At 58.7% G+C, this 26969-nt stretch overlaps 1 protein-coding gene across 2 annotated transcripts in view; it reads right to left on the reverse strand.

Moving 5' to 3' along the window:
* Nucleotides 1-33: 33 nt before the first annotated feature.
* RYR1 (ryanodine receptor 1) overlaps nt 34-26969 on the reverse strand; it is a 111300-nt gene continuing 84364 nt past the window's right edge. For both annotated transcript variants that reach the window (XM_062175880.1, XM_062175881.1), the window contains 19 exons: nt 25359-25440; nt 23068-23255; nt 12954-13295; nt 10407-11213; nt 9957-10030; nt 9326-9476; nt 8274-8360; nt 7314-7565; nt 6908-7038; nt 5036-5078; nt 3860-3990; nt 3702-3762; nt 3244-3390; nt 2648-2782; nt 1105-1261; nt 746-810; nt 560-660; nt 372-423; nt 34-243 (listed from right to left, as the gene is read on the reverse strand). In XM_062175880.1, the coding sequence (XP_062031864.1) occupies nt 148-243; nt 372-423; nt 560-660; nt 746-810; nt 1105-1261; nt 2648-2782; nt 3244-3390; nt 3702-3762; nt 3860-3990; nt 5036-5078; nt 6908-7038; nt 7314-7565; nt 8274-8360; nt 9326-9476; nt 9957-10030; nt 10407-11213; nt 12954-13295; nt 23068-23255; nt 25359-25440 (3102 nt within the window). In that variant the 3' untranslated portion in view covers nt 34-147. The remainder of the gene's footprint in view (nt 244-371; nt 424-559; nt 661-745; nt 811-1104; nt 1262-2647; nt 2783-3243; nt 3391-3701; nt 3763-3859; nt 3991-5035; nt 5079-6907; nt 7039-7313; nt 7566-8273; nt 8361-9325; nt 9477-9956; nt 10031-10406; nt 11214-12953; nt 13296-23067; nt 23256-25358; nt 25441-26969) is intronic.

The raw sequence follows: 26969 nt of genomic DNA on the forward strand, positions 1-26969 counted from the left end.
CCTAATCAACAGCCCAACACAGAGATGCCAGGGGGTGGAACAGAGACTTTTATTTCTCGGGTCCGGAATCCCTCTGCCCGGGAGCCTGGGAGGGCTTGCTGTGAGAATAAGGCACTTGAGGTGGGGTGGAGGGCAGCTGGGGGCCTCTCAGCTCAGCTGGTCCTCGTATTGCTTGCGGAAACAGTCGCCGGCAGGGAAGAAGTCCCAGCACCTCTCCTGATACATCTTCCAGACGTAGGACTCCTGGGGCGGGGCGGGGCGGGACGAGGCCGTGCGTCTCGGCTCCAGCGCTCGGTATCAACAAGCCTCCCGCCCCCGCTGACCGGCCTTCCACGTCCCTGCCCGCTGACCGCCCGCGAGCGCCCGCTTACCTGACCCGTGTGTTCCGTCTCGTCCTTGTTTATCAGATACATCAAGAAGAACCTGAGGGTGGGAGGGCCGTGGGCGCCGTCAGAGCCGCCCTTGTGCCCTCATTGGCTGGCTGGCCGCCACACCCCCTCTCCTGACTGGCTGAGGCCCAGCGCCCCGCCCCCTGATTGGCCAGCGGGCCCGCGCTCACATGTAATTGGCCAGATTGTGCTCCTCTAGCGTGTGGGTCTCAAAGCCGTGCGGCGTGGTATCGAAGTAGTCGCTGCCAATCCCGCAGATGAAGCATTTGGTCTGCGGGGCCGGGAGGGGCCATCAGAGTCGGGCCCACCGACCGCCGGGCGCCCTACTCCCGGGGGGCGGCCCCAACGCGACCCACCTCCATATCTTCCTTCACTTGCTCCTGCTGGTCTCGGAGCTCGCCGAAGGCGTCGATAATCAGACCTGGGCGTGGAGGCCGGTCAGCGCCCGACCTCTGACCCATCTCCGACCCCTCCCACGTCCATCCCCCAGCTCCCGAGCAGGGGTTCACTGAGTACCGCCCCCCGCGAGCTAAGCCCTTAGGAGGTGAGTGCCATCCGCAGGCCCGGTCTGCAGATGCTGAACCGAGGCCCAGGAAGGTGACTTGTTCCAGGTCTCGCAGTAGGAGGGGCAGGGCGGGGATGGGAACCCTGCGGAAGGACCTAGCCTGTCTCCGGGCAACGAGGACCCGCCCCCGCGACCCCCGCCTGCGCTGACCCTGGATGATGGCCAGCAGGATGACAATGACGAAGAAGAAGAAGGTGATGTCGAAGACCACCCGGTAGAGCTCGTATTCATCGCCCGCTGGGTCCTCGATCTCGTCCCCGATGCCTCCGCCAGCCCGGACGCCCACGTACATGTGGAACAGGTAGCACTGGGGACGAGGGACACGCTGGTCACTCAGCCGCTCAGCGTTCCCGGGGGGCCGACAGTGACTGAGGCAGCCCGGGCTCTGCCCTCGCGGGGCTCACGGACGTGACGTCAGCGACAGCCCCGAAACGGCCACGGCTGTGACAAGGGGAGCGCAGGCAGAGGGGTCGGGGCCGGGGGACGCGGGTGAGCGGAGGTGAGCCCTGTGAGTCCAGGGAAGGCTTCCTGGAAGACGGGACATGTGTAAGCTGGAACTCGGAGGAGGTGGGGGTGAGGGCAGTGGGAGAGCCTGTTCCCGGCTGGGCAAACCACCCGTGCTATGTCATCATCGGGGAGGGAAGGCTACATCTTCCACCTGGGGGGCTGCAGGCAGCCTGGTGAGGCAGGGCCTGGTCACATGGGTCCCTAGCCCAGTCCAGGGCCAAGGAGGGCTTCCTGTAGGAGGCAGCATTTATGTTAGAAAGTGAGATGTTAACTGAAAGAGTGTGTGTGTGTGTGTGTGCGTGCGCCTGGGTGCATGTATGTGTGTGTGCATGTGTGCGTATTGGGGGGTGGGGAAGCTCAGGTGCAAACGGCTTGAGTCAGAAACAAACATACAGTCTTAGGGGAACTGAAAGAAGACCAGGAAGCCAGAAAGCAAAAAGCAAGAGGGATTGTGGTTAGACCCAGCGGCTCAGACTCAGTAGGGCTACGCTCTTTCCCGGCTTTGGAGGCTGTGGTGGGCAATCGGGTTCATCCACAGGGCGCTTGGGGGTCACCAGAAGGTTCTGAGCAGAGCGGGTGGGGTTGGAGATGTGTCCCAGCTGGCCCTGCGGAAAGACTTCACACTGCTTCTCCTGTGCCCCAGCAAGTGAGAGGACTGACAGCGAAGGCCGGAGACTGATGGGGACAAGGTTCGGTGGCAAGTCCAGGCCCAGAGGGGCCTCCAAGTCCAGCCTAAGGGGCTGGGCCCACAGGCCACGTGACGAGCCCACGTCTCCCATCAGTGTCCAGGCCTGCAGCCGGCCAGAGTCAATCTGGGTTAGAAGCACCATGGGTAGAAGAGGAAAGAAAACATGCCCAGGGTGCCCACTGGCACTGGGGGGAAACTGCACACCATGACGCCAGCGGCTAACCTCTGTGGCCCACAACACATGGCAGGCACCATTCTGAGACCCAAAGCCCAGCCGAGAAGCAGCCCCAGGAAGTAGGCCCAGCACCACACGCCTGTGTTACCGGGGCACAGGGAGGTGGCCGAGCAGCTCCCCCACCCCCGACCCACACAGGGCAGGTGGCTGGGCACCGTTCCAAGCACCTGGATGGATGAGCTGGGTCCCACTACTGACCCCCTTCCCAGGTGGGAGAACCAAGGGCCTGTCCTTGGCCCCAAGCACGGGCAGGAGGGGCTCACCGTCATCATGTCGTCGCACTTCATGTCCGGCTCGTCCTCGTCCTCGCTCTTGTTGTAGAACTTGCGGAAGAAGTTGAAGGCCACCACAGTGTACAGGTAGACCACAACGGCCAGGAGGCCCACGGTCATCACCAGCTGGGGGCGGACAGGGGACAGGTCAGCTCCAACCCCGGCTCTCATGGCCTGGGACTCATGGCCCCTGCATACCCTGGCCCAGCCCACCTGGCCTTGCTCACCCTCGTGGCCCGGGTCTCACGGCCCCCACACACCTGGCCCAGCCTGCCTGGCCTTGCCTGCTCTCGTGGCCCGGGTCTCACGGGCCCTGCATACCCTGGCCCAGCCCTCCTGGCCTTGCTCACCCTCATGGCCCGGGTCTCACGGCCCCTGCATACCCTGGCCCAGCCCACCTGGCCTTGCTCACCCTCATGGCCTGGGTCTCACGGCCCCTGCATACCCTGGCCAGCCCACCTGGCCTTGCTCACCCTCATGGCCCGGGTCTCACGGCCCCCACACGCCTGGCCCAGCCCGCCTGGCCTTGCCCTCTCGTGGCCCAGTTCTCACGGCCCCTGCACACGCTCGCCCAGCCCGCTCCACACCTGTTTCCCATTGTGGGTGACAGAGGAGAGGATGGTACGCAGCGTCTTGACCCCCATGGCGATGTCCAGCAGGTGGGCAGCAAAGAAGAAGTTGTTGTAGTGGCCCAGGAGGGACATCACCATGTACCAGCCCAGGTACAGGAACGACTGTGGGCACACGCGGCGGGGGTCAGGGGTGTCAGGGACACCCAGGGAGAGCTCTGGGTGCTCTGAGGACTGCAGGGAGGGGTGGGAGCTCCAGGGATTAACGGCCTCCTGGGGCAGGTGGAGAGCTGTGGGCAGAGGAACCCAAGGGTGCCCCAAGGATGCTCTGGAGGATGGGGGTGGGAGGTCCCCTAGGATCAGAGGTACCCAGGGCAGCAGGAGTCAATCTCTGGTCAAGGACATTTGGAGGTAGAGCCCCCAACCCTGCTAGCCTCTCCCCGAGTCCCACCTCCCACCCGTGGGCCCCTCCTCACGTTGTCCGTGAAGATGACCCCGAACTTCCAGATCTGGTACTTGACATCGATGGACATGAGCCTGTGTGGGAGCGGGGGTCAGGGAGAAGCCAGAGGCCTGAGGGTCCAGCCCAGCCCCTGCTCGTTGCCCCAGGGCTGCAGGGTGGTCCCTGGCTCACCAGGTCAGCAGCCCCGGCGGAGGGTCGGGCTTGCGCTCGTTGTGGGCCGTGATCTCCAGCGAGGCCAGGTCCATGCCCAGCAGCTCGGCAATCCGCTCCCGCCCGAAGATGTCCCCGTGTTTGTCCAGGACCTGCCCAGGGGAGCGTCAGGCAGTGCACTTGGCTGGAGCGTGCGTGTGCGTGTGCGTGTGGGGGGTCATGACCTGCACCAGGGTTCTGGGGACACTGAGCTTTGTGTGAGAAACTAGGGGTGCATTTCTCTGAGAGGGAGGGCAAGGCTTTTCTTCGGATCCTCAGGGGGGGAGGACCCTCAAACGATAAAGGCCCAGGGGCTTCGTTAGCCGGATTAAACAGGACGGCGTGTTAAGGAGGGAGGCGAGGAAGTGGGCCCGGTCACCTGGTCACCGGGTCACCTATGACCTGGTCTCTTCCTGTTTGCTCCTCGTTCACTCTGCTGCAGCCACACTGCCTCCCCGCGTTCCTGACACCGGGCCCTGGCGTTCCTCTTGTGTGGGACGCCCTCCCCCCATGTCCTCCCCTCCTTATCAATTAGGGCGGCCCTTCCTGAGTTCCCTGCCCGGGGCCCTGCAGCCTCCCCGCCCCTCCTCGGGTTCCCACCGTCCCACCCTCCCCCTGCGCAGCGGCAGTCTGTCCATCATCTGTCTTTCCAACTCGAATATCAGAATCCCTGGTTTGTTTACTGCTGGATTCCAGGTTCCCAAAACAGCTCATTACACACAACAGGTGCTCAATACATGTTTGGTGAGTGAATGAGTGACGGGAAGAGCCAACACGTAGCTAGTGCCTTCCTCCGTGCCAGGTCCTGCCCACAGTGGTCACACAAGCCTGACCACAACCCTGCAGGGCCAGCCCCATTACCACCCCACTCGGAACAGGAGGGGAACTGAGGCACAGACGGCTGACATACCAGGCATAGAAAAGCAGGCTCTCTCACTTCCCCTCACAGCTGCTCTCTGTGGAGCGTGCGCTCCGTGCCGGGCACTGGGCACTGGGCCACACACTTACACCGTGGACCCATCCCACAGAGGGAAGTGTGGGGAAACCGGGGCCCCTCCAGGAGGCAGACCCCACGTCCAAGGTCACATACAAAGCAGTGCTGGCAGCGAGGGACCCAGCCCAAGAGGCCTGTCCGCCTCCCCACACGTGGCTGCTCACCTTCCGCTTGACAAACTTGTCCCAGTAGTTGCTGGGGAAAGACCTGCCGAGAGAGAGAGAGAGCAAGCGAGAGTGAGAGTGAGAGAGCAAGGGAGAGAGAGAGAGAGAGAGAGAGAGAGAGAGAGAGAGAGAGACCATGAGGTACCGGGCAGGTGCCACCAGCCACGCCTGGCCACCAGGAAACCCCAGTCTTTTCCCACAGGGGTCTTGGCTCAGTGCAGACCCCACTGCCCTGCCGTGGAACGGGTGTGGCAGGAGACTGGCGCTTGGAGCTAGGGGTGCCAGGAGTCACCCTCATGGCTCGCTGGAGGGGTCTGAACCAGCAGCCTCCCCCTGCACCTGCTTTCGCCCACGTGACGGTCCTGGGCCTCTGTGCCCCGGTGTTCTGCCGGAGCAGCAGACGCCCTGGCATCCTGCAGAGGCACCCGCTGGCCGGTAAGGCAACTTAGCAAGGGGGGTGCAGTGAAGACGCGCTGTGCATTCCTGGCCCCGGACCCCTTGGAAGTGGCTCAGGCACTGCACTTCCTGTTATATGGCACTCAAGCTGCCCCTGGGGTGTCCAGCGGGAGCCCCTGCCTGCTGCCTCCTGTTTCTTTTCAGCCCCCCGGAGCACATCCATGCCTTTTGCCAGTCTCACCAGCAAGAGGGTCCAAGCCCATCTTACACCCCCCGCCCCAGTCCTGGAAGCCGCCGGGCCTCCAAGGAGCCGGGTTCCCTCTCATTGGCAATGGCATTGAGAAGCCGAGGCCTCAGGGCAGACGCCACTGTCAGCCTGTGCACGCTGTCCCCTCTCTCTGCTAAGCACCCGTGAAGGTTGTCGACTTCAAGAGCCTTTCAAACGGCACTGTAGCGTGCACTTGGTGCGGTTTATCTCCCTTCCTCCTCATACCTCCTCTGCTAGGTAGCACTCTGTCTATAATAAAGTAACTTCAGGGTCGGTGCTGTGGAGTAGCAGGTTAAGCTGCCGCCTACAGCACCGGCATCCCATGTAAGATTGAGTTTGAGTCCCAGCTGCTCCGCTTCAGATCCAGCTCCCTGTTAATGCGCCTGGGAAAGCAGCTGAAGATGACCCAAGTGCTTGGGCCCCTGCACCCATATGCAAAACTCAGATGGCGCTCCAGGCTCCCGGCTTTGGCCTGACCCAGGGCTGATCACTGTGGCCATTTGGGGCATGAACTGGAGGATGGAAGATCTCTCTCCCCACCCCCACCTCCACCCCTCTCTAACTCTGCCTTTCAAATAAATATTTAAAAAACACCAATTTCCACCCCTTGTCTAGGACTCATTGTGCCCTAGAAACTATTAACTCAGTCGTCACAAGACAACCTTATGTGTTAGGTAAGTTCAAAGAAACTGAGGTACAGTGAGGCTAAGAGACTTGTCCACGAATTCCCAGCTTGGGTGTGGCCAACCCCTGGCCGGAAGCTGACCCGGTGCTCTTATTCCGACAACGCGGCCCTGCTGTGTGCCCACAGGACGGGACTTGATCTCGGGGAAAATGGAGAGGCTGGGGGTAAGGAGGAGGATCTGGTGCCACTGTGACAGCCGCACAAGCCTCCATTCCTCCCCCAGGGCCAGGTTGGAAGCCGACTGATTTCTTATTTGCCACCCATGCACCTGGTGCTGGGGTTTAAAATGCAGGTTCCTGGGCCCCACCCCAGATGCACAGACCGAACCTTGCAGGTCAGGGCACAGGAATCTGCACGGTCACCCCAGCACCAGCAGGCACTTTACTGGAAATAGGGGAAATGTGCCTATTTTACGAAGAGGACCACAGTTGGGAGAGAGAGAGCCGGGCCGGCAGGGACCGGAGCCCTGGTTGTCCGAGGGGTGGGAACCCTTGCCAGCCTGGGAGTGGGTGCCGGTGCTTACGGCGTGTTGAGCACCAGCCGGTCCCACTGGCCCTTTACGTCGTCATCCCCGGGCTGCTCCGTGATGTACAGGCCATCAAACTCCAGCTTTCGTGCCAGCTCCTTCTCCCGCTTGAAGATCACCAGGGGCACCTGGGAGTGAGGGGGCGGTGGGGGAGGGTGTCAGGCCCCGCCTCGGGGGAGCCTTCCCAGAGGGGCTGGGGAGCCTGAGGCCCAGGGGCAGATCTCCCTCCTGACCCAGAAACGGCATAGCCACACCTGCTGGCCGTGCACGCCTGGCCCAGGACCTGGCTCCTCAGCCATGCCCCACCTCCGTTCCCAACTTGAACTTGTCCTTTGCTGAAGACCGCAGGGCCCCGGGCCTCACCCGCCCTCTCCAGCCCCTGGGAGCCGGCGTCGCGGCCCACCTTGAGGCAGTTGTAGCCGATGATACAGAGGAAGGCCACCAGCGTGTGCAGCAGGCTCAGGCACCACAGGGCCGGCTCCATGTAGCCCGTGCTCTCCTCCAGGAAGTAGTACACCATGTTCTCGTCCTCGTCCCCCTCTGCCTCCTCGCCAGCCCCCGAGCCCCAGCCGGAGCCGCCACCGGACCCTGCACCCGCCAGGCCCCCTGCTGCTGAGCCCTCCATGTCATCCTCCCCTGGCGGAGAGTCTGAGACCTGAAGCGGGGACAGAGGCCAGTCAGGACAAGGACCCCAGGGCTCTGGCACCCAGAACTCACCAGCAAAACAAACAACTTCTGTTTCTGAGATTGGACTGAGCCCGCATCAGATACAGGAGTGGCAGAACTGTCCATCAAGACTGAGGGGCGGGCCCAGGACCCCGCAGGCACTGTTACTAGCCCATTTTAGAGATGAGGAGATTGAGGCAGAGGGAGGCTAGGCACCTTGCTTAAAGTAATGCAGCCTGAGAGTAGTGGAGCCAGGACTCCACTCCCCAGAGGCCATGCTCTGATCTCTAGGCTGTCTCTCTGTCCTGTTATCAAGAGCCCTGGCAAGACCTCAATGGCCATTTCCCGTTTCCCACACTTTTCTTCAGCTTCACTGGATGGGTGAGCATCACAGGGTTGGAGGGGGGCCCGCACCCAGGTGCACAGGGCTGGCAAACGGCAGAGTCGGGCAGGGAAGTGGATGCTAGTCCCACACTCACTCCTGCAGACACTCTGGTGTCTGGCCTGCACGGACCTAGTAAGTGCCTCCACTCACCCCACAGGTGTCCAGCCTGAACCCTCCTAAGAGCCCTGAGCCCAGCGCCCTGTCCCTTCTAGGCGGGGGCCTGGGAAACCAGGCAGGGCTGATCTTTCCCCTCCCCCACCCCTGCCAGCCTGGAGAAGGGCTTGGTCCCCCTGGCCCCAGCTGAGCAGGCACCTTATAAAACAGCAGGATGAAGTTGATGGCAAACGCCAAGAAGAGGGCAAGGAAGCGCAGGGTGTAGAAGTTCCGGGAGAGGTAGTTCTGGGGGAAGGAGAAGAGCATCACAGGTCGGCCCCCCGCCTGGCGAGCTCAGGCCATCCGTTACCCACTGCCTGCTGTGTCTACAGTGCTTTCTGGGTGACGCCAAGGCCTGGAGCAGAAGCTGGGTATGTGTGATCTTGCTTCATTCGCACCCAAGCCCCAGGAAGCGGGTACCGCTGTCTGCCCACCTTACAGCTGAGCAGACTAAGGCTCAGAGAGGTGGCGTCTTGCTCAAGGCCGCGCAGCCAGAGGAGGGGAGGAGCTGGGATTTGAACTGAGGCAGTGCGAGTCCAGAGTCCACGCCCCGCCACTGCACTGTGCCGGCACCATGGGAGCTCGCCGTCTGCACTGCACAGACGAGACGTCCTCCATCTCTCTCCCTCGCTTCCTCCCCTCCTCCAGCCTCCATGGTCCCCATGAATCCTCAGTGAGCCCCTGCAGCCCAGGCAGGCTGGGCCCAGCCTCCCCCATGCCCTCCTTCCTTCCTGGCCTGGATGATGCCAGAGCTTCCTCAGCAAAAGGAGAGCTTAGCCCCCGCTCCAACACACACACACACACACAGCAGGCGCTGGGGACCTAGGCTGGAAGCACCGAGGGCCAAGAGACAGGCCAAGATGGGAGGAGCAGAGCGGTGGCAGGGGGGTCAAGTGCACACAGAGGACCAGGGGTCGCGGGCCAGGCAGGTCAGGTGCACACAGAGGACCAGGGTGGAGTCAAGCAGGCAGGGCCGTGAGCAAAGGTGTGCAGGTTGGAACAGGGATTGTGAGCAGGAAGCCAAGGGAGGGCCACCTGTGCCCAGGTCCTGGCTCTGCCTGGGGACATCTCTGTCCCCTCCGGAGCCTGGGCTCCCCCCAGATGAGCCAGGCAGAGGTGCGCTCAAGAACAGCGTGGAGAGAGAGGAGAGGCTCAGGGTCAGTGCCTGGCCTCTCTGGAAGACGGCGTTCAACCGCGTGCCCGGTCCTCACCAAGAACTTCACCCTCTGCACTTCCAGTTCTCCCCAGAACTCCATGCCGGCGCCTCCGGCTTCCTCCTTCTTTGCAGGAGGTGAGGGAGGGGCTTTCTTGGGGGGTTCTGGTGGGGCCTCGGGGACTTCCTCCTTCTCCCCGTTCTCCTCACTGCAGGGCAGGACACAGAAAGAGGTCAGGCGGGCAGGGCACTCCTCCAGAGCCACTCACTACGTCTGGCTCAGGACAGCCTCAGGCCCTGCCCTCCTGGGGTCCCATCGCACAGGCAGGCAGAGCAGCTGTCAGGCACTGACAGCACAAGAGCTCCCCACGGGATGGGGAGGCTCTGGGGGTTGTGAGGAGCTGGGAGAATCCTCCACTGAGGAGGGGGTCAGGTGTCAGGGTGGGCTTCCTGGAGGAAGGGACATGTGAGCTGGAACAGGGAGCCTGGGGAAGGGTTCCAGGCAGAGGCAATGGGGCACACGAGAGGGGAGCGCTCCTCTCACAGCGCCCTGTGTGTGCCTGGGCCCCAGCTGGGTGATGCCCCAACACGGGTAACCAGGGCAGCCTTGAGCCCTGGCCCCAGGAGGCTCCTGGTGCCGGAGGGAGGCAGGGATAAAGACTGGGCCCCTTTGGCCAGAGCCCACTCACTCGGCTTTCTCGGGCTCGGGCTCAGGCTCCGGCTCCGGCTCCGGTTCCGGAAGCAGCTCCTCCTCTCCATCCACCTGCGGGCAGGGTGAGCACCAGGGTTGGGGGTGGGAGCACAGCTCAGGGCCCACCCACCTGTTCCTCTCCCTGTCTGCCTGTCTCTTCACTTCTCCTGGGCAGGCGAAGTTGTGCACTTCTTCCACCAGGAGAAGAGGGAAGATGCCCTGCATCATAGAGGGGAACAGGGTCAGAGAGGGGGAAGACCCTGGCCCGGGGCTCTGTGCTGGGTCAGGCTGACCAGGTGCAGCTCTTCTTCCCCAGGGCTCCCCCTCACCTGGACCACCTGACAGCCAGGTGTGCGCCCAGGGTCTCTACTTCCTGGCTGAGCTTCTGCGCCTGCCCCCTCCTCTCTCGCACCCACCCGTGGCCCTCTCCAAATCTCCGCCTTCTCACCCCCAGCTTCCTCTTGAGGATCGGGGAGCCCTCGGGCGTGGGCGGTTCCGCCGGCGTGGTGTCGCCCATGTCCCCAAGGCCGCCAGCGCCCTCGGGCCGGAAGGGGCCCCCGTCGGCCACGGCCACGACCCCCTCGGCGCCGCCCGGGCCGGCCTCGTGACCCGCCACCTCCTCGTCGCCGTCACCCTCGGCCGCGTCGCCCTCGCCTTCGCCCTCGCCCGCGCCGTCCGCGTCGCCGCCGGGCCCGGCCGGCTGCTCGCCGTGCACCTCGTCGCTGGTGGGGTCGGGCATGCCGGCCAGCAGCTCGGTCACCGTCACCTTCTTGGCGCCCTCCACCAGGCCGCCGCCGAAGAGCGAGCCCCAGAGCAGGCGCAGCGCGCCCGCCGCCGCGCCCGCGCCCGCCGCGCCCGCGCGCGCCACCACGGCCCAGAGCAGCGCGGCCAGCGCCGTGGCCGCCTCGCGCGCCGTGAGCCGCCGCAGCCGCCGCACGCGCCGCCGCAGGCTGCGGTAGCTGAGGCCGCGCAGCGCCCGGGCCGCGGCCGCCGCCAGCCGCGCCGTGGCGCCCGCCGCCACCGTGCCCGCCGCGCCCTCGGCGCCCGCCGCGCCCTCCTCGGCGCCCTCGGCGGCCGCCTCGCCCGCGCCCTCGTCCTCGTCGGCCTCGGGCTCGCCCTCGGGCTCGGAGATCTGCGCGGCGATCTGCATCTCGAAGATGGTGTCCTCGCAGAAGCTCACGAACAGCTCCATCTTTTCGGCCTCGCCGCCCTCGTTGACCACGTCGAAGATGAACTGGCGCTTGGACTCCTTGACCTGCAGGGCGCGCGGCGGGGACAGCGTGGGGTGCTGAGCTCAGCGGCAGAGGCCAACCCAGCGTCAGGCCAGCGGTGCCCCAGGCTGTCTCCCCTCACGCATCCAATCATCGCACGCAACCCTCTGGGCTGGGGCCCGTTGTCTTTGGTCTACGAATACAGAGTCCCCACAAGCTGTCCCTAGGAGCCCTGTTTTCTGCGACTTTGAGACCAGGAGGAGAGCCAGGCCCTTCTGTCGCTGACCGGCTGGGAGGCTCTTTTCCCCTCTGCGAAGTGGGGATGTGACAGCAGGGCCTGCGCCGGAGGGCTGCCGTGAGGATGACGGGGCCAGCGAGGGAACAGCCCCCGAGGGGCAGGGAAGGGGCCCCCCAGCACGCACTCGGGATGTGAGGGCCCAGGCTTGCAGCACTTGCAGGGGTTTGCACACATTCTGGGTGCAAGCAACGTGTGGGCTGGGTGGGGGTGTGTGCAAGCTCTCAAGTGTTCCTGCGGAGCACGCGAGGGAGCCTGGGGTCAGGAGGGGGTGGGAAGTGAGCCACTGCTCCGGCCTCTGTGCACAGCGGGCTTGGGCACGTGGAGCAGGCACTCAAGGGGTGTAATTCTGGGCGGAGCCGTATGTACGGCTGGTGCGCACGAGGCAGGCAGGAGTGTGCAAGGCAAACCCAGGAGTGTCAGAGGGCCCAGAGCCTGAAGACAGGGCTGTGTGTTGTGTGTGTGCGCGCGTGAGCTGGGGGTCCGCTGAGGAGAGAGAAGAGGGGCCTGGCAGTGAAGGAGGTGATGGGTGTGCAAGCCTCATGGGCTATGAGTGTGAGACAGGAGTGTGCACAGGCCTGGGTGGGATCTGAGGAGCAGAGGGGAACAGGCTTGGTGTGCGAGGTGAGTGTAGGCAGGATGGCCAGGGTGACAGGGAAGGGCGTACGAGAGCCACGTGGGGAGTGCACTGGGTGCAGGAGGTGGTCAGGAGTGGCCAGGGCCACGTGAGAGTGCCTTGGGCCAGGTGGGCGTATGAGGAGCATTCAGGCGCTGAGGAACTGAGACAGGGCTGCAGGGAGGGGGGGCCCAGGTGCGGGGTGATCGTGGTTGTGCTAGGGCTACAGAGAACACACAAGGGCAGTGAATGGATGAGGCCCGCCAGGGCCGCGGGGGGGCCCATGGGCAAGAGACATGCACTCCTATGTGGGCCCACGATAGGTGGGGTGTGCCCTGTGTGCTCAGACTCCAGAGGCATATGGGGGCACATGTAGTGACTGGTGAGGGGTCAGCCAGCATGCCAGGGCACCCCGGAGCCCCAGCGTGAGTATGTGAGAGGGTGGGCAGAGGCAGGCTGGGGCCCAGAGACAGAACACCAGGGGCTGCTGGGAGAGCGAGCAAGAGGTGTCTAACCATGGGGGTTCATGCTCACGACAGCGTGTGTGGCTGCAGGGGCAAGCCAGAGCTCCCCGGGTGAGTGTGTAACGGGTAAGGCCCGGTGTGCAGGCAGCCACGAGGGCATGCCAGTGCCACTGTATGCGCCAGGGCTTTGCATCCCTGTGTGGGCTGAGGCTGCAAGAGGGCCTGGGCGAGCTGGGAATGTGCAAGGGCTCATAGGAGCCTTTAAAACGGTGGCCCTGGGCTTGCCAGGGTAGGGCAAGGGCCTGCAGTGCGGATGTGCAAGGCATTCACGGTCCCACGTGGGGCCTGAGCTCGTGCGTGCGGGCAGTGCCAGAGGCGGGCATGCACGTGCAGGGACAGGTGCTCTGACCTGGGGCATCTCCCACTGGGCGCGGTTGGTCTCTGAGATCTCGAAGTAGATGCGCTCGATGCGGCGCGAGGCGCCCATGATCTCGATGCGGCCCAGGTAGGGCCGGAAGTACTCAAGGATGCTCTCAGCCAGCTCCAGGAAGTTGCGTAGGCGCGGGTCGTGCGGCACGTGCTCCGACAGGTTGGTCAGCAGCACGGCCACATTGAAGCCGATGTCCCGGGCTGGCTCCTGGAAACGATTGGCGAACTCCTCGAAGTTGATCATCTCGTTCTCGTCGGCTTCGGAGCACGAAAGCAGAAACTGGATTTCCGGCCCAGTGAACTGCTTCTGGCTGTCCATGGCCTGGGGAGGGCGGTGGTGGGGAGGTCAGGTTGGGGGCATTGAGGAGCCTCGCTGTGCTTCCTAAAAGAGTTATAGACTTTTCCTAGAGATAGAACGGTCTGGAATCATAGCCAGCACCCAGGGATGACGTCAGAAGGAGGGCACGGCTAAGACTGCGCTGGCTGCTGAATACTGGGATGCTGTGTTTCCATGACTAAGCTGCCAGCCACTGCAAGATGCCATCCTCAGATGGTAAGAGATGCGCCCCAGAGAGCTGGCAAACTCAGCCCTTGGGCGATAACTGGTGCGAGATGCTGCCCCGCGCTGGTGGGGTCCTCGGGCCCTCACTGCCTCCCCCACCCATGCGCCATGGCACCCATGCGTCAGTGGTCAGTACCACTGGCTTTTCTGGCCTCTGGCGTCAGGTAGGGCCTGAGCAGTTGGGGTCAAGGAGAAGGAAGAGCATGGAGGGGTGGTTTTTGTCTCCCTGGATTCTTCCCCGAGTGGGAGTGTTCCTGGCTGGAGGGTCAGCTCCCGCAGTCCTGTCCACGTGGCTCCAAGGAAGAGAACTGCTCTCTCCTCCAGGGCAGCCCCCTCAAGACTGGAGGCAGAAATGGCTCCCAGCTGCTTTGAGCTCAGCAGACTCCCTAGCCTCTGGCCACAGCTTTGTAAACGACTCCTTTATAAAATGCTCTTTTCTACTGGGACCCCGACAAATACAAGCCCTCAGCTCCCCATTTCCAGCAATTAACTAACTCACACTTGATGCCATGGAGGCCTCTGAATTTCAACCGGGAAGAGCCATGTGCCCATTACCCAGAATTAACAAATACGCACAGTGACATTTTTTTTAAAGAACTAATACATGACTGGTGGGCTGCAGCCTGTGTGCACCATTCCCCTGGCCCTCCCCAGAGGTGAGAACTACCCTGGGGTTGGCACATGCTGTCTTTGACCGTGACCTGCTCCCTAATCCACGTGCATGTTCCAACCCCAAAGTCATAAGCTACGGGTCGTGAAGGGGGTGGGGGGGCTTGATCTCATTGGGGTTCCTGAGGACGGGGTCTTCGGGAAGTGATCACATTGGATTAGGTTGCTAGAGTGGAACTCCAGGATCCAGTCATGGCGACTGCAAGAAGAGACCACATAGGTGAGTGGGTTCCTTCTCTCTCTCTCTCTCTCTCCCTCTCTCTCTCTGCTTCCTGGCTGGCCATGTAATCCCTTTCTCTGCACCTGTTCTGCCACCAGATCCTTGGGACCACCCAATCTTAGACTGTGACCCTCCAAAACCATGGGCCCCAAATAAATCTTTTTCCTTATAAATGTTTTCTCCCAGGTATTTGTTATGGTGATGCAAAACTGACTACTGCATGTGTCTTTTCAATGTTTCTTTTTTTTAAAAAATGCATTATTTTCATTTTATTTGAAAGGCAGAGAGACCCATCGAGATTGCCATTCACTGGTTCACTCCCCGAAAGCCCGAAACAGCCACGGTTGGACCGACCCAAAGCCAGGAGCCCAGAACTCAGCCCCAGTTTCCTACATGGGTGGCAGGGGCTGAAGTACTGGAGCCCCCATCTGCTGCCCCGCGGAGTGCACACTAGCAGGAAGCTGGATTGAAAGTGGACCTGACCTAGGCACGCTGATATGGACACAGGCATCCCAAGCAGCCACCTAACCACGGTGCCAAACGCCTGCGCCTCAGTATTTCCACTCTCTATACCCAGCCATTGCCCACAAAATGTATATAGTATCTTGTGCATTTTTTTTTTTTTTGAGAATCACTGTTATAATCAGGTAATTTGAAACTTTTTTCACTCAACTGTATGCTTTCAAGATCTACCCATGGGCCGGCGCCGCGGCTCACTAGGCTAATCCTCCACCTTGCGGCGCCGGCACACCGGGTTCTAGTCCCGGTCGGGGCACCGATCCTGTCCCGGTTGCCCCTCTTCCAGGCCAGCTCTCTGCTGTGGCCAGGGAGTGCAGTGGAGGATGGCCCAAGTCCTTGGGCCCTGCACCCCATGGGAGACCAGGATAAGCACCTGGCTCCTGCCATTGGATCAGCGCGGTGCGCTGGCTGCAGCACGCTACCGCGGCGGCCATTGGAGGGTGAACCAACGGCAAAAAGGAAGACCTTTCTCTCTGTCTCTCTCACTGTTCACTCTGCCTGTCAAAAAAAAAAAAAAATCTACCCATGTTAATATATAGAGAACAGGGGCCAGTGCTGTGGCATAGTGGGTAAAACCACTGCTTGCAGTGCCAGCATCCCATAAGGGCTCCAGTTCAAGTCCTGGCTGCTCCACTTCCAATTCAGCTCACTGCTAATGCACCTGGAAAAGCAGTAGAAGATGGCCCAAGTGCTTGGGCCCCAGTACCCACGTGGGAGACCCGGAGGAAGCTCCTGGCCCCTGGCTTTGGATCAGCCCAGCTCTGGCCATTGTGGCCATTTGGGGGAGTGAACCAGCAGATGGAAGACGTTATCATGCTAATCCCCTATGCACTTTTGTAAAAGATTCCCAGGGAAGTCTTTCCAGTGGTCTTGACTGTGCTTGCAGTGAGAACGCATTTCAAATGTGACTCAAAAAAAAAAAATGTCATGACACAGTTCTGACTTTGTTGTGCACCACACTCTGATGTTCTATTTTTTTTTTTCTTTTTGAAGGATGCTGGTCATGACTTAATTGATTTCATGACCTGCAGATGGGTTGCAAAATGCAGTTTGAGAGAGGTTGCTCTGTGGTATGAACAGAAGCAAAATTTTCTGGCTTTGAAAAGTGCTTTGTAAAAGGCTAAGAACTTTGCAAACTGCTTTCTAAATGACTAACACACTTTGCAAATCATGAAGGGCTCTCAAAACCACAGAGCGTGAAGACATAATCACACAATCACACAGGAACTTGTCTTCCACCCTCACTCCACCGAGCTGCTCCCCTCCATGATGAGCTGTGTCTCTCTCGAAAGCCCACCCATCAGAAGAGGCCTGGACCCTGTCCACTCCATTCATTCCTGGGCTCTGCTCTTGTGATTTGCTAATCTCTTTTTGTCATCATTTGTCCACTCCCTTCTTTTGAAATACAAAGGTATTTCCATGAGTTCATGAGAAAAATGGAATTACAAGACCAGTTTATTTGGGTGTTCAAAAAACTTCTCTGAAATCCATGCATACTTTTGTCATAATACACATTTTTCATGAACTTTTTGAACACCCCTCATATACATGGACTGGAAAATTTTGGCACCAAAGCAAACTTTTTTTTTTTTTAAAGTCAAGAGTTACAGGGAGAGAGAAAGAGAAACAGAAAGAGATCTTCTATCTGCTGGTTCACTCCCCAGATAGCTGCAACAGCCAGGGCTGGGCCAGGCTGAAGCCAGGAGCCAGGACTTCTTTCAGGTGTCCTGCATGTGGGTGCAGGGACCCAAGCACTTGGACCACCCTCTTCTGCTTTTCCCAGGTGTAACAGCAGGGAGCTGGATCAGAATTGGAGCAGCTGGGACTTGAACTGGCATCCATATGAGATGCCAGTATTGTAGACGGTGGCTTTACCCGCTACACCACAGCGCCAGCCCCCAAGCTTATCTTTTAATGCCATTCTCTGTGACCTTCTCTTCTGACTACTGTCAGTTTCCTTTGCTGGAGTTTCCTCTTCCAAACCTCTAAAGGTTGTGGGGCCCCAGGCCTGAGACCTGTACCCTGTTCATGAGATACACTAACGGGGATATCAGTGAGACCCCAGGCTCTGAATGCCATCCTGCACCGCTGACTGTCAAGTCTACATCCCCAACCCTGGCTGCTCCCCTTAATCCAAGTGCTTGCAGCCGAAGCCCCACGTGACATTTCCCTGTGGATGCCTCCCCAGAACCGAACTGTGGCTTCAAACCTCTCCTCCCACAGTCTTACCGTCTTAGGAGTAGCATCGATGCCTATGCTCCAGCTAAAATGTTTGAGTCATGCTTGATGCCTCTCTTTTGTCTCACCGCCCACACCTGATCCCTCCGCGGAGCTGTCAGCTCTGCTTTCAAAATAGACTTGAGGACCCACTCACTTCTGCCCCCTCCCCCGGTCTCCCTGCTCCCGCGCCGTCTCCCACACAGGGAAGGAGCCCTGTAAACACCCGCTTTGCTCGCACCCCTCCCCTGTTCCCAGTCCTCCCTGGCTCCATCTCACTCAGGGTCAAGGTCCTGCCTGCAGCCAGCCAGGCCCTGCACGCCTGTCCCTGTCAGCTCTGGTTCTCTGTCCCCCTCTCCCTGCCTCTGCGGCCCCCTGTAGCCATGTGTGCCTTCCTTGTCTCCTCTTCCCATCTGTCAGTCTTTCGTCTTGCCCCCTGCCCCTGCCTTGACCTGGGACCCTGCAATCCCCCCACCTTCACACGGTGCCTGTCCGTGCTCAGCTTCAACGTCCCCTCTCGGGGAGGCCTCCCCAACCACCCCGGGTACAGCTTTGCTCCAGCCCGGCTCAGCCCCACGCCACTCTGCTCAGCTCCTCAGACCGCAGGCTGCAGCCCCTACTGTTCTGCTGATTGAGTTCCTTTCACCTGCTGCTCCCACGGGGGGGCCTCTTGGCTGCGTTCACTGTGGTCCCCTCAAGACTAGGGCCATGTCTCACACCCAGTAGGTGCTCACACATATTTGTCAAACAAATACAGCACCTTGAAAACGGAGAAGAGCATTGAAGTTTGTCACACTTTTGAAAATTAACAAGTCCAAGGGCCGGCGCTGTGGCGAAGCAGGTTAAGCCGCCATCTGCAGCACTGGCATCCCATATGAGCACTGGTTCAAGTCCCAGCTGCTCCATTTCCTATCCAGCTCCCTGCTAATGTGCCTGGGAAAGCAGCGGAGGACGGCCCAAGTGCCTGGGCCCCTGCCACTCATGTATGAGATCTGGAAGAAGCTCCTGGCTCCTGGCTTCAGCCTGGCCCAGCCCTGGCTGTTGCAGCCATTTGGGGAGTGAACCAGTGAAGGAGGACTTCTCTCTCTGCCTCTCCTTCTCTGTAACTCTGCCTTTCAAATAAATAAGTAAACCTTTTTAAAAAAGAAAAAATTAACAAGTCCTCTTTTAAAAAAAAAAATGTCCAGCTACAGGACATCGAGGAGCTCCTTGCTCCTGGCTTCAGAACCAGCAGATGGAAGACCTCTCTCTCTCTCTCTCTCTCTCTCTCTCTCTCTCTCTCTGCCTCTCCTTCCTCTGTGTAACTCTGACTTTCAAATAAATAAATAAATCTTTAAAAAAAAAAAAAGAAATGCACCAACATCACAGTAGAACTAAGCCACAGGCATGGTCAGTTCACAGAAAAGTTAACACGAAAGACACAGCATGAAAAGACACTGTGGGGCCGGCGCTGTGGCACAGCAGGCTAAGCCACCGCCTGCAACACCGGCATCCCATATGGGCAGCGGTCCATGTCCCAGCTGCTCCACTTCCAATCCAGCTCCCTGCTAATGTGCCTAGGAATGCAGCAGAGGACGGCCCAAGTGCTTGGGCCCGGAACCCAAGTGGGAGACCAGGAAGAAGCTCCTGGCTTCCTCATCCAGCTGCTGTGGCCATTTGGGGAGGGACCCAATGGATGGAAGACCTTTCTCTGTCTCTCTTCATCTCCCTCCCAACCCTGCCCTGCTGTAACTCTGCTTTTCAAATTAAAAAAATATATATATTTAATAAAAGAAAGAAACAACAAACACTTGACCGCACTCACAGGAGGAGAGACATGAGTTAATGAAGGCTGCCACTGGGTGCAGTGGGCAGAAAGTGGCCCAACCACTTGGGCTCCTGCCTCCTCCATGGGAGACCCAGGAGGAGTTCTAGGAGGTTGCCCAGTGCAGCCATTTGGGGAGCGAAGATCTCTTTGTCCCTCTCTTGCTCTGTAATTCTGCCTTTCAAATAAATAAGCAAATCTTTTTTTTTTTTAAAGGCCCTCTAATACCATTTTCCACCTATTAGATTGGCAAAAATCCACAGCCCTGAGTCTGGTCCGGTGGAGAGACTGTGGGGAAACTGACGCTCACACATCACGTGGAGGCTGTGGGCGGTGTCTGTGCAGGCCGTGGAGGCCGTGGGCGGTGTCTGTGCAGGCCACAGGCACATTTCCCCTGCAGGCCAGGAGTCTCACTCTGGAGGTTTATCCTTGATATAAACCACACATGTAGAGCACTGTATGTACGAGGATCCCTGTCACAGCCACCACGGTCAGTGGCCCATGGAGGGCCTTCCTCAACACACCTGCTCCCACCTGCTGGAATTCTGCAGTAATGCATAAACAAATGTCCAACATCGGTGCTATGCACAGCACACTTGTGTGGTACACAACTTGTACAACTGTCCAAGGCAGCCCTGACCGCTGCATGAACTGTAATAGGAAAACACTAGGAATAGGCATGGGGCGCATGGCTTAGCAGTTAAGATACTGCTTAATAGGATAGGAATTGTGGCACAGTGGGTTAAACCAACGCTTGGGACAACTGCACCCCACACTGGAGAGCTGGTTCTGAGTCCCAGCTCCTCTGCACTTCTGATCCAGCTCCCTGCTGATGCACCTGGGAGGCAGCAGATGATGGCCCAAGTACTTGGGCCCCTGCACCCGTGTAGGAGACCTCGATGGAGCTCCTGGTTTTGGCCTGGCCCAGCCCTGACTGTTGCAAGCATTTGCGGAGTGAACCAATGGAAGATGGCTCTCTCTCTTGTTCTCGCTCTGTCTTTCAGATAATAAATAAGTAATTAAAAAAACAATTAAGAACCCTGTGAGCTCTTAGCACTTTCGGGTTTCTTGCAGGCTGCCCTGCTGCCCAGATGACCCTGGGACTCCCTGCCAGCACCTGGCACCAGGAAGTGCACATTGACTGTAGGTTTAAAAGCACGAACCCGGATACTGCGTGCTCTGGGGCCAGAGGACCTGAGTTCTAACCCTAGCTGTGTCACTTATTAGCTGAGTGACCCTGAGTGCTTCACTTCGCCTCCCTGTGTGCCTCCTCTGTGTCCATGACTACAAAATGGAAACAAAACCCAGTCCTTATGACACGGGGGCAAGGCAAGGATTGCACGGGCTGGGGCGAGTGTTTGGCACAGCAAGTAAGACACTCTGGACACCTGCATCCCATGTCGGAGTGCTTGCGACTGAGTCCTGCTTCCAATACTAGCTTCCGACCAGCGTGCACCCTGGGAGTCAGCAAGGGACGGCGCAGGTACTTGGGCCCCTGCCACCCACGTGGGAGACCCGTAGTTTATTCTGGGCTCCTGGCTTCCGCCTGGCCCAGCACAGCCTCTTGCAGGCCTTTGGGGAGTCAATCAGCGAATGGAAGATCTCTCTCTCTCTGTCTTTCAAATAAACAAAAATAAGTAAGTTTTTAAATGAGGGACAGTGACCTTTTAGAGGCTGCAAGGGATTGTTGAGCATGAGGTACAGGCTCAGGGAGCCAGGCGTGGACCACAGAGCTGGGGGTCGGGGAGGGTCCCGGGTGGGAGCTGGACAAAGGAACGCATTTCCTAAGCAAGTGGGAACTGCACAAGGAGACAGCAGCAGGATGGTTGTTGATTTCCTGATTTGCATACTGGCTCTGCAGTTAAGTGAGAGGAGCTCGCTGTTCCCGGGAAGCACAGGCTGGCGTGTTTAGGGGTCAAGGGAAAGTGTGCGCGAGGCACTGTGGTTGAAGGGCAGCATCCCAGCAGCGGGGGCGGGCACGGCCAAGGTTTCCGTGCCGTTCTGGACGCTGCTCTAGAAGAGCCTGCAATGTCCTCAAATGAAAAGGTGAACAGGACGCTGCCGGGGAGGACTGGGCAGCAGCACCCCAGGGCTCATGCCTGTGTCTTGCAGGCACTGCCCCCCACTCTGCCCACGGCAGCCCTTGAAGGACCCCCCCTTTACAGCTCCTTTTACTTGTTTGCTTGTCTTTTCATTTTTACTTTTTTTTTCTTTTTTTTTTTAATTTTTGACAGGCAGAGTGGACAGTGAGAGAGAGAGACAGAGAGAAAGGTCTTCCTTTTTGCCGTTGGTTCACCCTCCAATGGCCGCTGCGGTAGGTGCGCTGCGGCCAGCGCACCGCGCCGTTCCGATGGCAGGAGCCAGGTGCTTCTCCTGGTCTCCCATGGGGTGCAGGGCCCAAGCACTTGGGCCATCCTCCACTGCACTCCCTGGCCACAGCAGAGAGCTGGCCTGGAAGAGGGGCAACCGGGACAGGATCAGTGCCCCAACCGGGACTAGAACCCCGTGTGCCAGCGCCGCAAGGCGGAGGATTAGTCTAGTGAGCCGAGGCGCCGGCCTACTTTTGTTTTTTATTTATTTGAAAGTCAGAGGGTAAGAGATAGAGGGAGGGATTGCCCATCTGCTGCTTCCCCAAATGCAGTAATAGCCTGGGCTGGGCAAAGCAGAAGCCAGGAGCCCAGAACACAACCTGGGTTTCCTACGCAGGTGGCAGGTGCCCAAGCACTTTTAAAAAAATTATTTACTATTTATTTGGAAGACAGTGCCACAGAGAGAGGGGGGAAAAATCTTCCATCTGCTGGTTTGCTCCCCAAATGGCCAGAACAGCCAGGGCTGGGCCAGGCCAAAGCCAAGAGCCAGGCACTCCATTCAGGTCTCCCATGTTGGCGGCAGGGCTGTCTTCTGCTGCTGTCCAGGGCGCATTAGCAGAGAGCTGGGTCTGAAGTCGAGCAGCAGGGACAGAACCCAGCATTCCCATATGGGATGCAGGATTAACCCGCTGTGGCACAGTAACTGCCCCAGATCCCAGCACCCGGGCCTCCCAGGTTGCACACTAGCAGGAAGTGGGATTGGAAGCAGAGCTAGAACTTGAAGTTAGGCACTCCCACATGTGGGCAATCCTGGCAGCTGCCTACCTGCTGTGCCAGATGCCTGCCCCGTTTACTTATCTATTTGAGAGGCAGGGAGGCAGAGAGGAAGGGGAAGGGAGGGGGGGAAAGGAGGGGGAGGGGGGGGAAAGGAGAGGGAACTCCCATCTACTGGTTCGCTCCTCAAATGCCTGCAACACAGGGGCTGGGAACTCAGTGTGGGCCTCCCATGTGGATGTCAGGGACCCAGCCACGAGAGTCGTCACTGCTGTCCCCACAGTGGGCGTGAGCAGGAAGCTGGAAGAGGCAGCAGAGGCAGGACTGAAGTCTAAGCACTAATATGGGCTGTGGGTGTCCCAACCAGCACTGGGACCTCAAGGCCAAAGGCTGTGGCCCAGCCCCATTTTACAGAGCAGCAACCCAAGGCTCACAGAAGACGGTGACTCGCCTGGGGCTGCGTTAAGGAGAGACGGCAGAGCTGTAAGGGGAGCGCTAGGCAGAGGGTGCAGGACTCCTGGGTAAAGCTGGCTCCGGCTTCCCTCCTAACCACTGCACTGTCCATACCCACAGTGGCCCAGCTCCTGATCACTCAAGCTGAAAACACAGGATTCCTAAACACATTCCCAGGTCCTGAGTTTGATTCTTGGCAAAGAAAACAACTTCTTTCACACGTGGAAATTGAATCAATTTGACTATAAACTCTAGGAAGGCAGCACTGTGTCTTTCTTGGACATTGCTGGGTTCATGGAGTCAAGACAGGTCCAGCACAGAGAATAAACTCGATAATTGTTTGTCAATTGAATAACTGATCCCTATCATCCAATGGCACTGATGTCACCATTAATGCTGAAAGAAGCAACTATGGCTCACATTTGTGTTAATGTATTTCATCCCCAGGACAAGTCTGGGGATGAGGAAACAAGGTGCGTGGAGAAGGCAGCCAGGGAAGGGACCCTCGGCATGTGGCAACCCCTCCCCCGCCCCGGGGCCTGAGCCCACCTGCGGTGCAGCACCCACCTTCTGGAAGTCCTTTTTGGAGATGAGGCCACGGGGATCGGTGACGTAGTCCTGGAAGGCCTCGGAGCCCACGATGTCCTTGAGTTTCAGGAACATGTCGAAGAACTTGAGGATCATCTCCACGTTGGACGAGGACTCCACCAGCATGTCCACCATCTGCCGGGCAATCATGCCGTTCACCACGTTCCCTGCGGGCGGGCCCAGGTCAGTGTGGCCCAGCAGAGCCACCCACCAGGTGCCTCCCTCTCCAGCTCTGCAGCCTCCCAGGGCTCCCGAGGGTCCCCACGCTGGCGGAAGGCTCTCTGGGCAGCCCCCAGCCTCCCTGCAGCATCACGTGCAAACCTTGCTGGCACTGCCTTTGCCCTCACCACCGGGGGAAATCCTTGATGAAGGGAATGATGCTGTATGCTCGAGGGAGGTGCCAGCTGCCGCGCCAGGCATGGCGTCATGGCGACCGGGAAGGGAGGTGGTACTCTAAAGGACTCAGAGGAAGGCCCACGCTCAAGGTCATGTGGCCAGTCGGGGCGAGGAGGATTTGAACAGAGCGGCACCACCTCAGAGCCTGCACAATGGAAACTTGTGCTTGTACACTGAACTCAGGCAGGTCCACGAGGGAGGCAGGCCAAAGGTGAGACAGCAGGGCGAGGCAGAGACTGTGGCAAACATTCCTCTGAAGGCAGTGACTGAAGCTTGGCTCCAGCTTATTTTCGTGCCTTTTAGTGTAATTTCCAATTTATATAAAAGTGCAAGAATAGTGCGAAGAAACCTGACAGTCCAGCTTCACCAACTATTTACACTTCGCCACCTTTGCTCTACAATTCCGTGTGTGTGTGCATGTGTATGTGTGTGTGCATATAGGTATGTGTGTATGTGCATGTGTGTATGTCTGCATGTGTGTATGCATGTTTGTATATGTATGTCGGTATGTGTATGTGTGTATATATGTATGTATGCATGTGTGTGTGTATGTGTGTTTGTGTATGTGTATGTGTGTATGTGTGTATGCATGTTATGTGTGTATGTATGTATGTATGTGTGTTTGTGTATATGTGTACGTATGTATGTGTATATATGTGTGTATATATGTGTGTATGTGTGTATGTATGTATGAATGTGTGTATATGTGTGTATAGATTTGTATGTGTCTGCATGTGTGTATGTGTGTTGGTGTATGTGTGTGTTTGTGTGTATGCATGTTATGTGTGTATGTGTGTATATGTGTATGTGTGTTTGTATGTGTGTGCATGTGTTTGTGTATATGTGTGTATATGTGTATGTATGTGTGTATGTATGTATGTGCGTATGTGTGTGTTTGTGTATATGTGTGTATATGTGTATGTATGTGTGTATGTGCGTATGTGTTTGTGTATATGTGTATGTGTGTACATGTGTGTATGTGTGTATGTATGTGTGTGTATGTATGTATGTATGTGAGTATGTGTGTGTTTGTGTATATGTGTGTATGTGTGTGTCTGTGTGTGTCTGTGTGTCTGTGTTCTTCCTTAAACCATCTGAGAGTCAGGTGCACGAAGGGTAACTTCCCCGAAACACTTCAGTGCCTACGTCCCAAAAGTCAAGGGCAATCTGCGATACAAGCCCAGCGCAGGCCTTGACCTCTGCAGATTTAACACTGACATAACTGAGTTACTGAACCCATTCCAGCTGACTTTTGCCACATGAGAAGGTGGGCCTGGCGCCACGGACTCTCAGTTTTTCAAGAAAAGCTGGAAATGTTGATGTTTAATGGTAACCTGATTTTTAAAGGCTAATGACCTTACCAAAAATTAAAAATGAAACGATGTAGGATCATTCATTGCAACATTGCTTGTAAAAGCAACGTTAAAAAACAAAACACTGAATGTCCATCCATCAGGGCTTAGTTAAATAATTCCTGTGCACCACAGGATGGCGCACTGTGCCACCACGGTGGAGGATGGCTGGATGCTGCTTGTGAACCCTATGGAGAAAAGTCTTAGACTGTTTTTATTACTTAGTAACAACGTGGTTTTAAGTCGCTAAGGTTGGGGGATACTTGTTATGCAGCAAAAGCTAACTGATACATTTCGGGAACTAAAAACTGAACATGAAGGAGGTACAAAGGTACAGGCCCCAGCGTGTTGGGACTTCTCTGAGGGTGCAGGGTCAGACCGGCACGGGTAGGCTGCTGAGCTCCTTAATCAGATCACAGCCTTTGACCCCAACAGGAGGCCGAGGTTGAGGGCGGGTCTCCCGGGTCTGGCAGGGCCGTTCTTGGCCTGTCTGAATTTCGGCACTGCCCCCGCCCGCGTTACCTTCCAGTAGGGACAGCAGCATCACCACCATGTCCTTCTGCAGGTCCAGCAGCTCCTTCAACAGCTCGATCTGGCTCGAGTCCTAGAGACCCCGGCCCCCGCTCGGTGAGGCCTGGCTCTCCGCAGAGACGCCTCCCCGACCGCCGGCTGCTGCTGCCCCCCGCACTTTCCCCAGCACAGCCTAAGACCCCCTTTCTCTCCCCTCTTACCTCCGAGGGGACCTGAGTCCAGACATGCTCCTCGGAAGCAAGGCAAGGTGCAGAGAGACAAGATTGTGGGGTGGGGTTGGCACTTCCGGGGAAGAGGGCCCTGCGAGGGGTGTGGCTGGGGGGGGGCTTGGAGAGCAGACACTGGGGCGGGGACAGCCACACAGACACAGACACAGAGACCCGGATCTGGGGTGGGGGCTTGACACGTGATGGGCTCAGGAGGAGGCTGGGGGCAGCCGTGCTCTGCTGAGCCTCTAGGGAGGCTCCGGGGAGGACATGGCCTGGCCCGCCACAGCCACGTGTGGGACCCTCAGAACCGCGCGACGTTTGCATTAGGCTGAGGCCCATACAGCTGCCCCTGTGCGGCCGTGTTTGACTCCCTAAGTGGCAATTTCAAATGGGTGCACCTAATCAAATGGAGAGGGAGGCGCAGGGCAGGCGGCTCGATGGGATCAAGCTCCTTATGCCGCACTAGGAGAGGCTGACTCAGCCCCACACACTGCCACAGCTCCAGAGTTCCACACGCTAAGACCCCACATTCCAGGACCTTGAGGTGCAACATGGGTGGACGCCAGCGCGCTCTGCGCCTGCGCAGGACCCAGTCCGCTGCCTCCCTCCGCAGTCTACTGGGCTAAGCCCCGCCTCCCGGGCCGGGGGTGGGGCTCTGACCAGGCCTGGCCAATCAGAGAGTCCTCTCCCCTGGCTACGGCGATTGGCTCGGGGAAGAGCATGTGACACAAACGGTCCAATCAGAGTCTCCAATCTTTTTCTGGGCCTAGGAAAGAGGGGTTCTCTTCCCTCTGGAGTGGGGTGATGGGACCTGAAGCGCGGTGCTGGCCAGCCTGTGAGGAGCGCCTGCTTGCAAATGAAGCCGAGCAGGAGGGGGACTGCTGCGGATGTGGCTGTCAGCCCCACGTCTGTGAATGCGAACCGGCAAATCCGCACCACCCCACTTTCTGCGTCAGGTGTCCAGCCCTGGGAACCCGGGTCCCCAGACCACGGCTGAAATCAGCGCCGCAGAGCCTGGAAGCCTCTGTTGCCAGATGGACATCCTCCAGGGGCACGGGTCCCACTGCGCCACCGCCGAGTAACTGATGACGTCAGAAAGGGTGTCCGCCAGCTCCCCGGGGAGGGAGTGGGGGCAGAATTAGGAAAAGGCTCCCTCCAGCAGGGCCTGCGGGGCAGCTGTAGTATGCGGAATACTTCGCTGCCATCTGCTGGAAGCCACTGTAACAATCACACCAATAACTGGGCCCAGGCTAGGCCCGTGCCTCCCTGGACGTCGCGCTCAACATGGCGGCCGGACAGAAGCAGAGCAGACGGGGGACGCGTTCAGCAAACGCCAAGGCTGCCAAGGGATGCGGCGGCGGGGAGAGGGGGACACGGGGCTCCACAAGGACCT

The sequence above is a fragment of the Lepus europaeus genome, chromosome 19 (genome assembly GCF_033115175.1).
Source record: "Lepus europaeus isolate LE1 chromosome 19, mLepTim1.pri, whole genome shotgun sequence".
NCBI classification, from domain to species: Eukaryota; Metazoa; Chordata; class Mammalia; order Lagomorpha; family Leporidae; genus Lepus; species Lepus europaeus.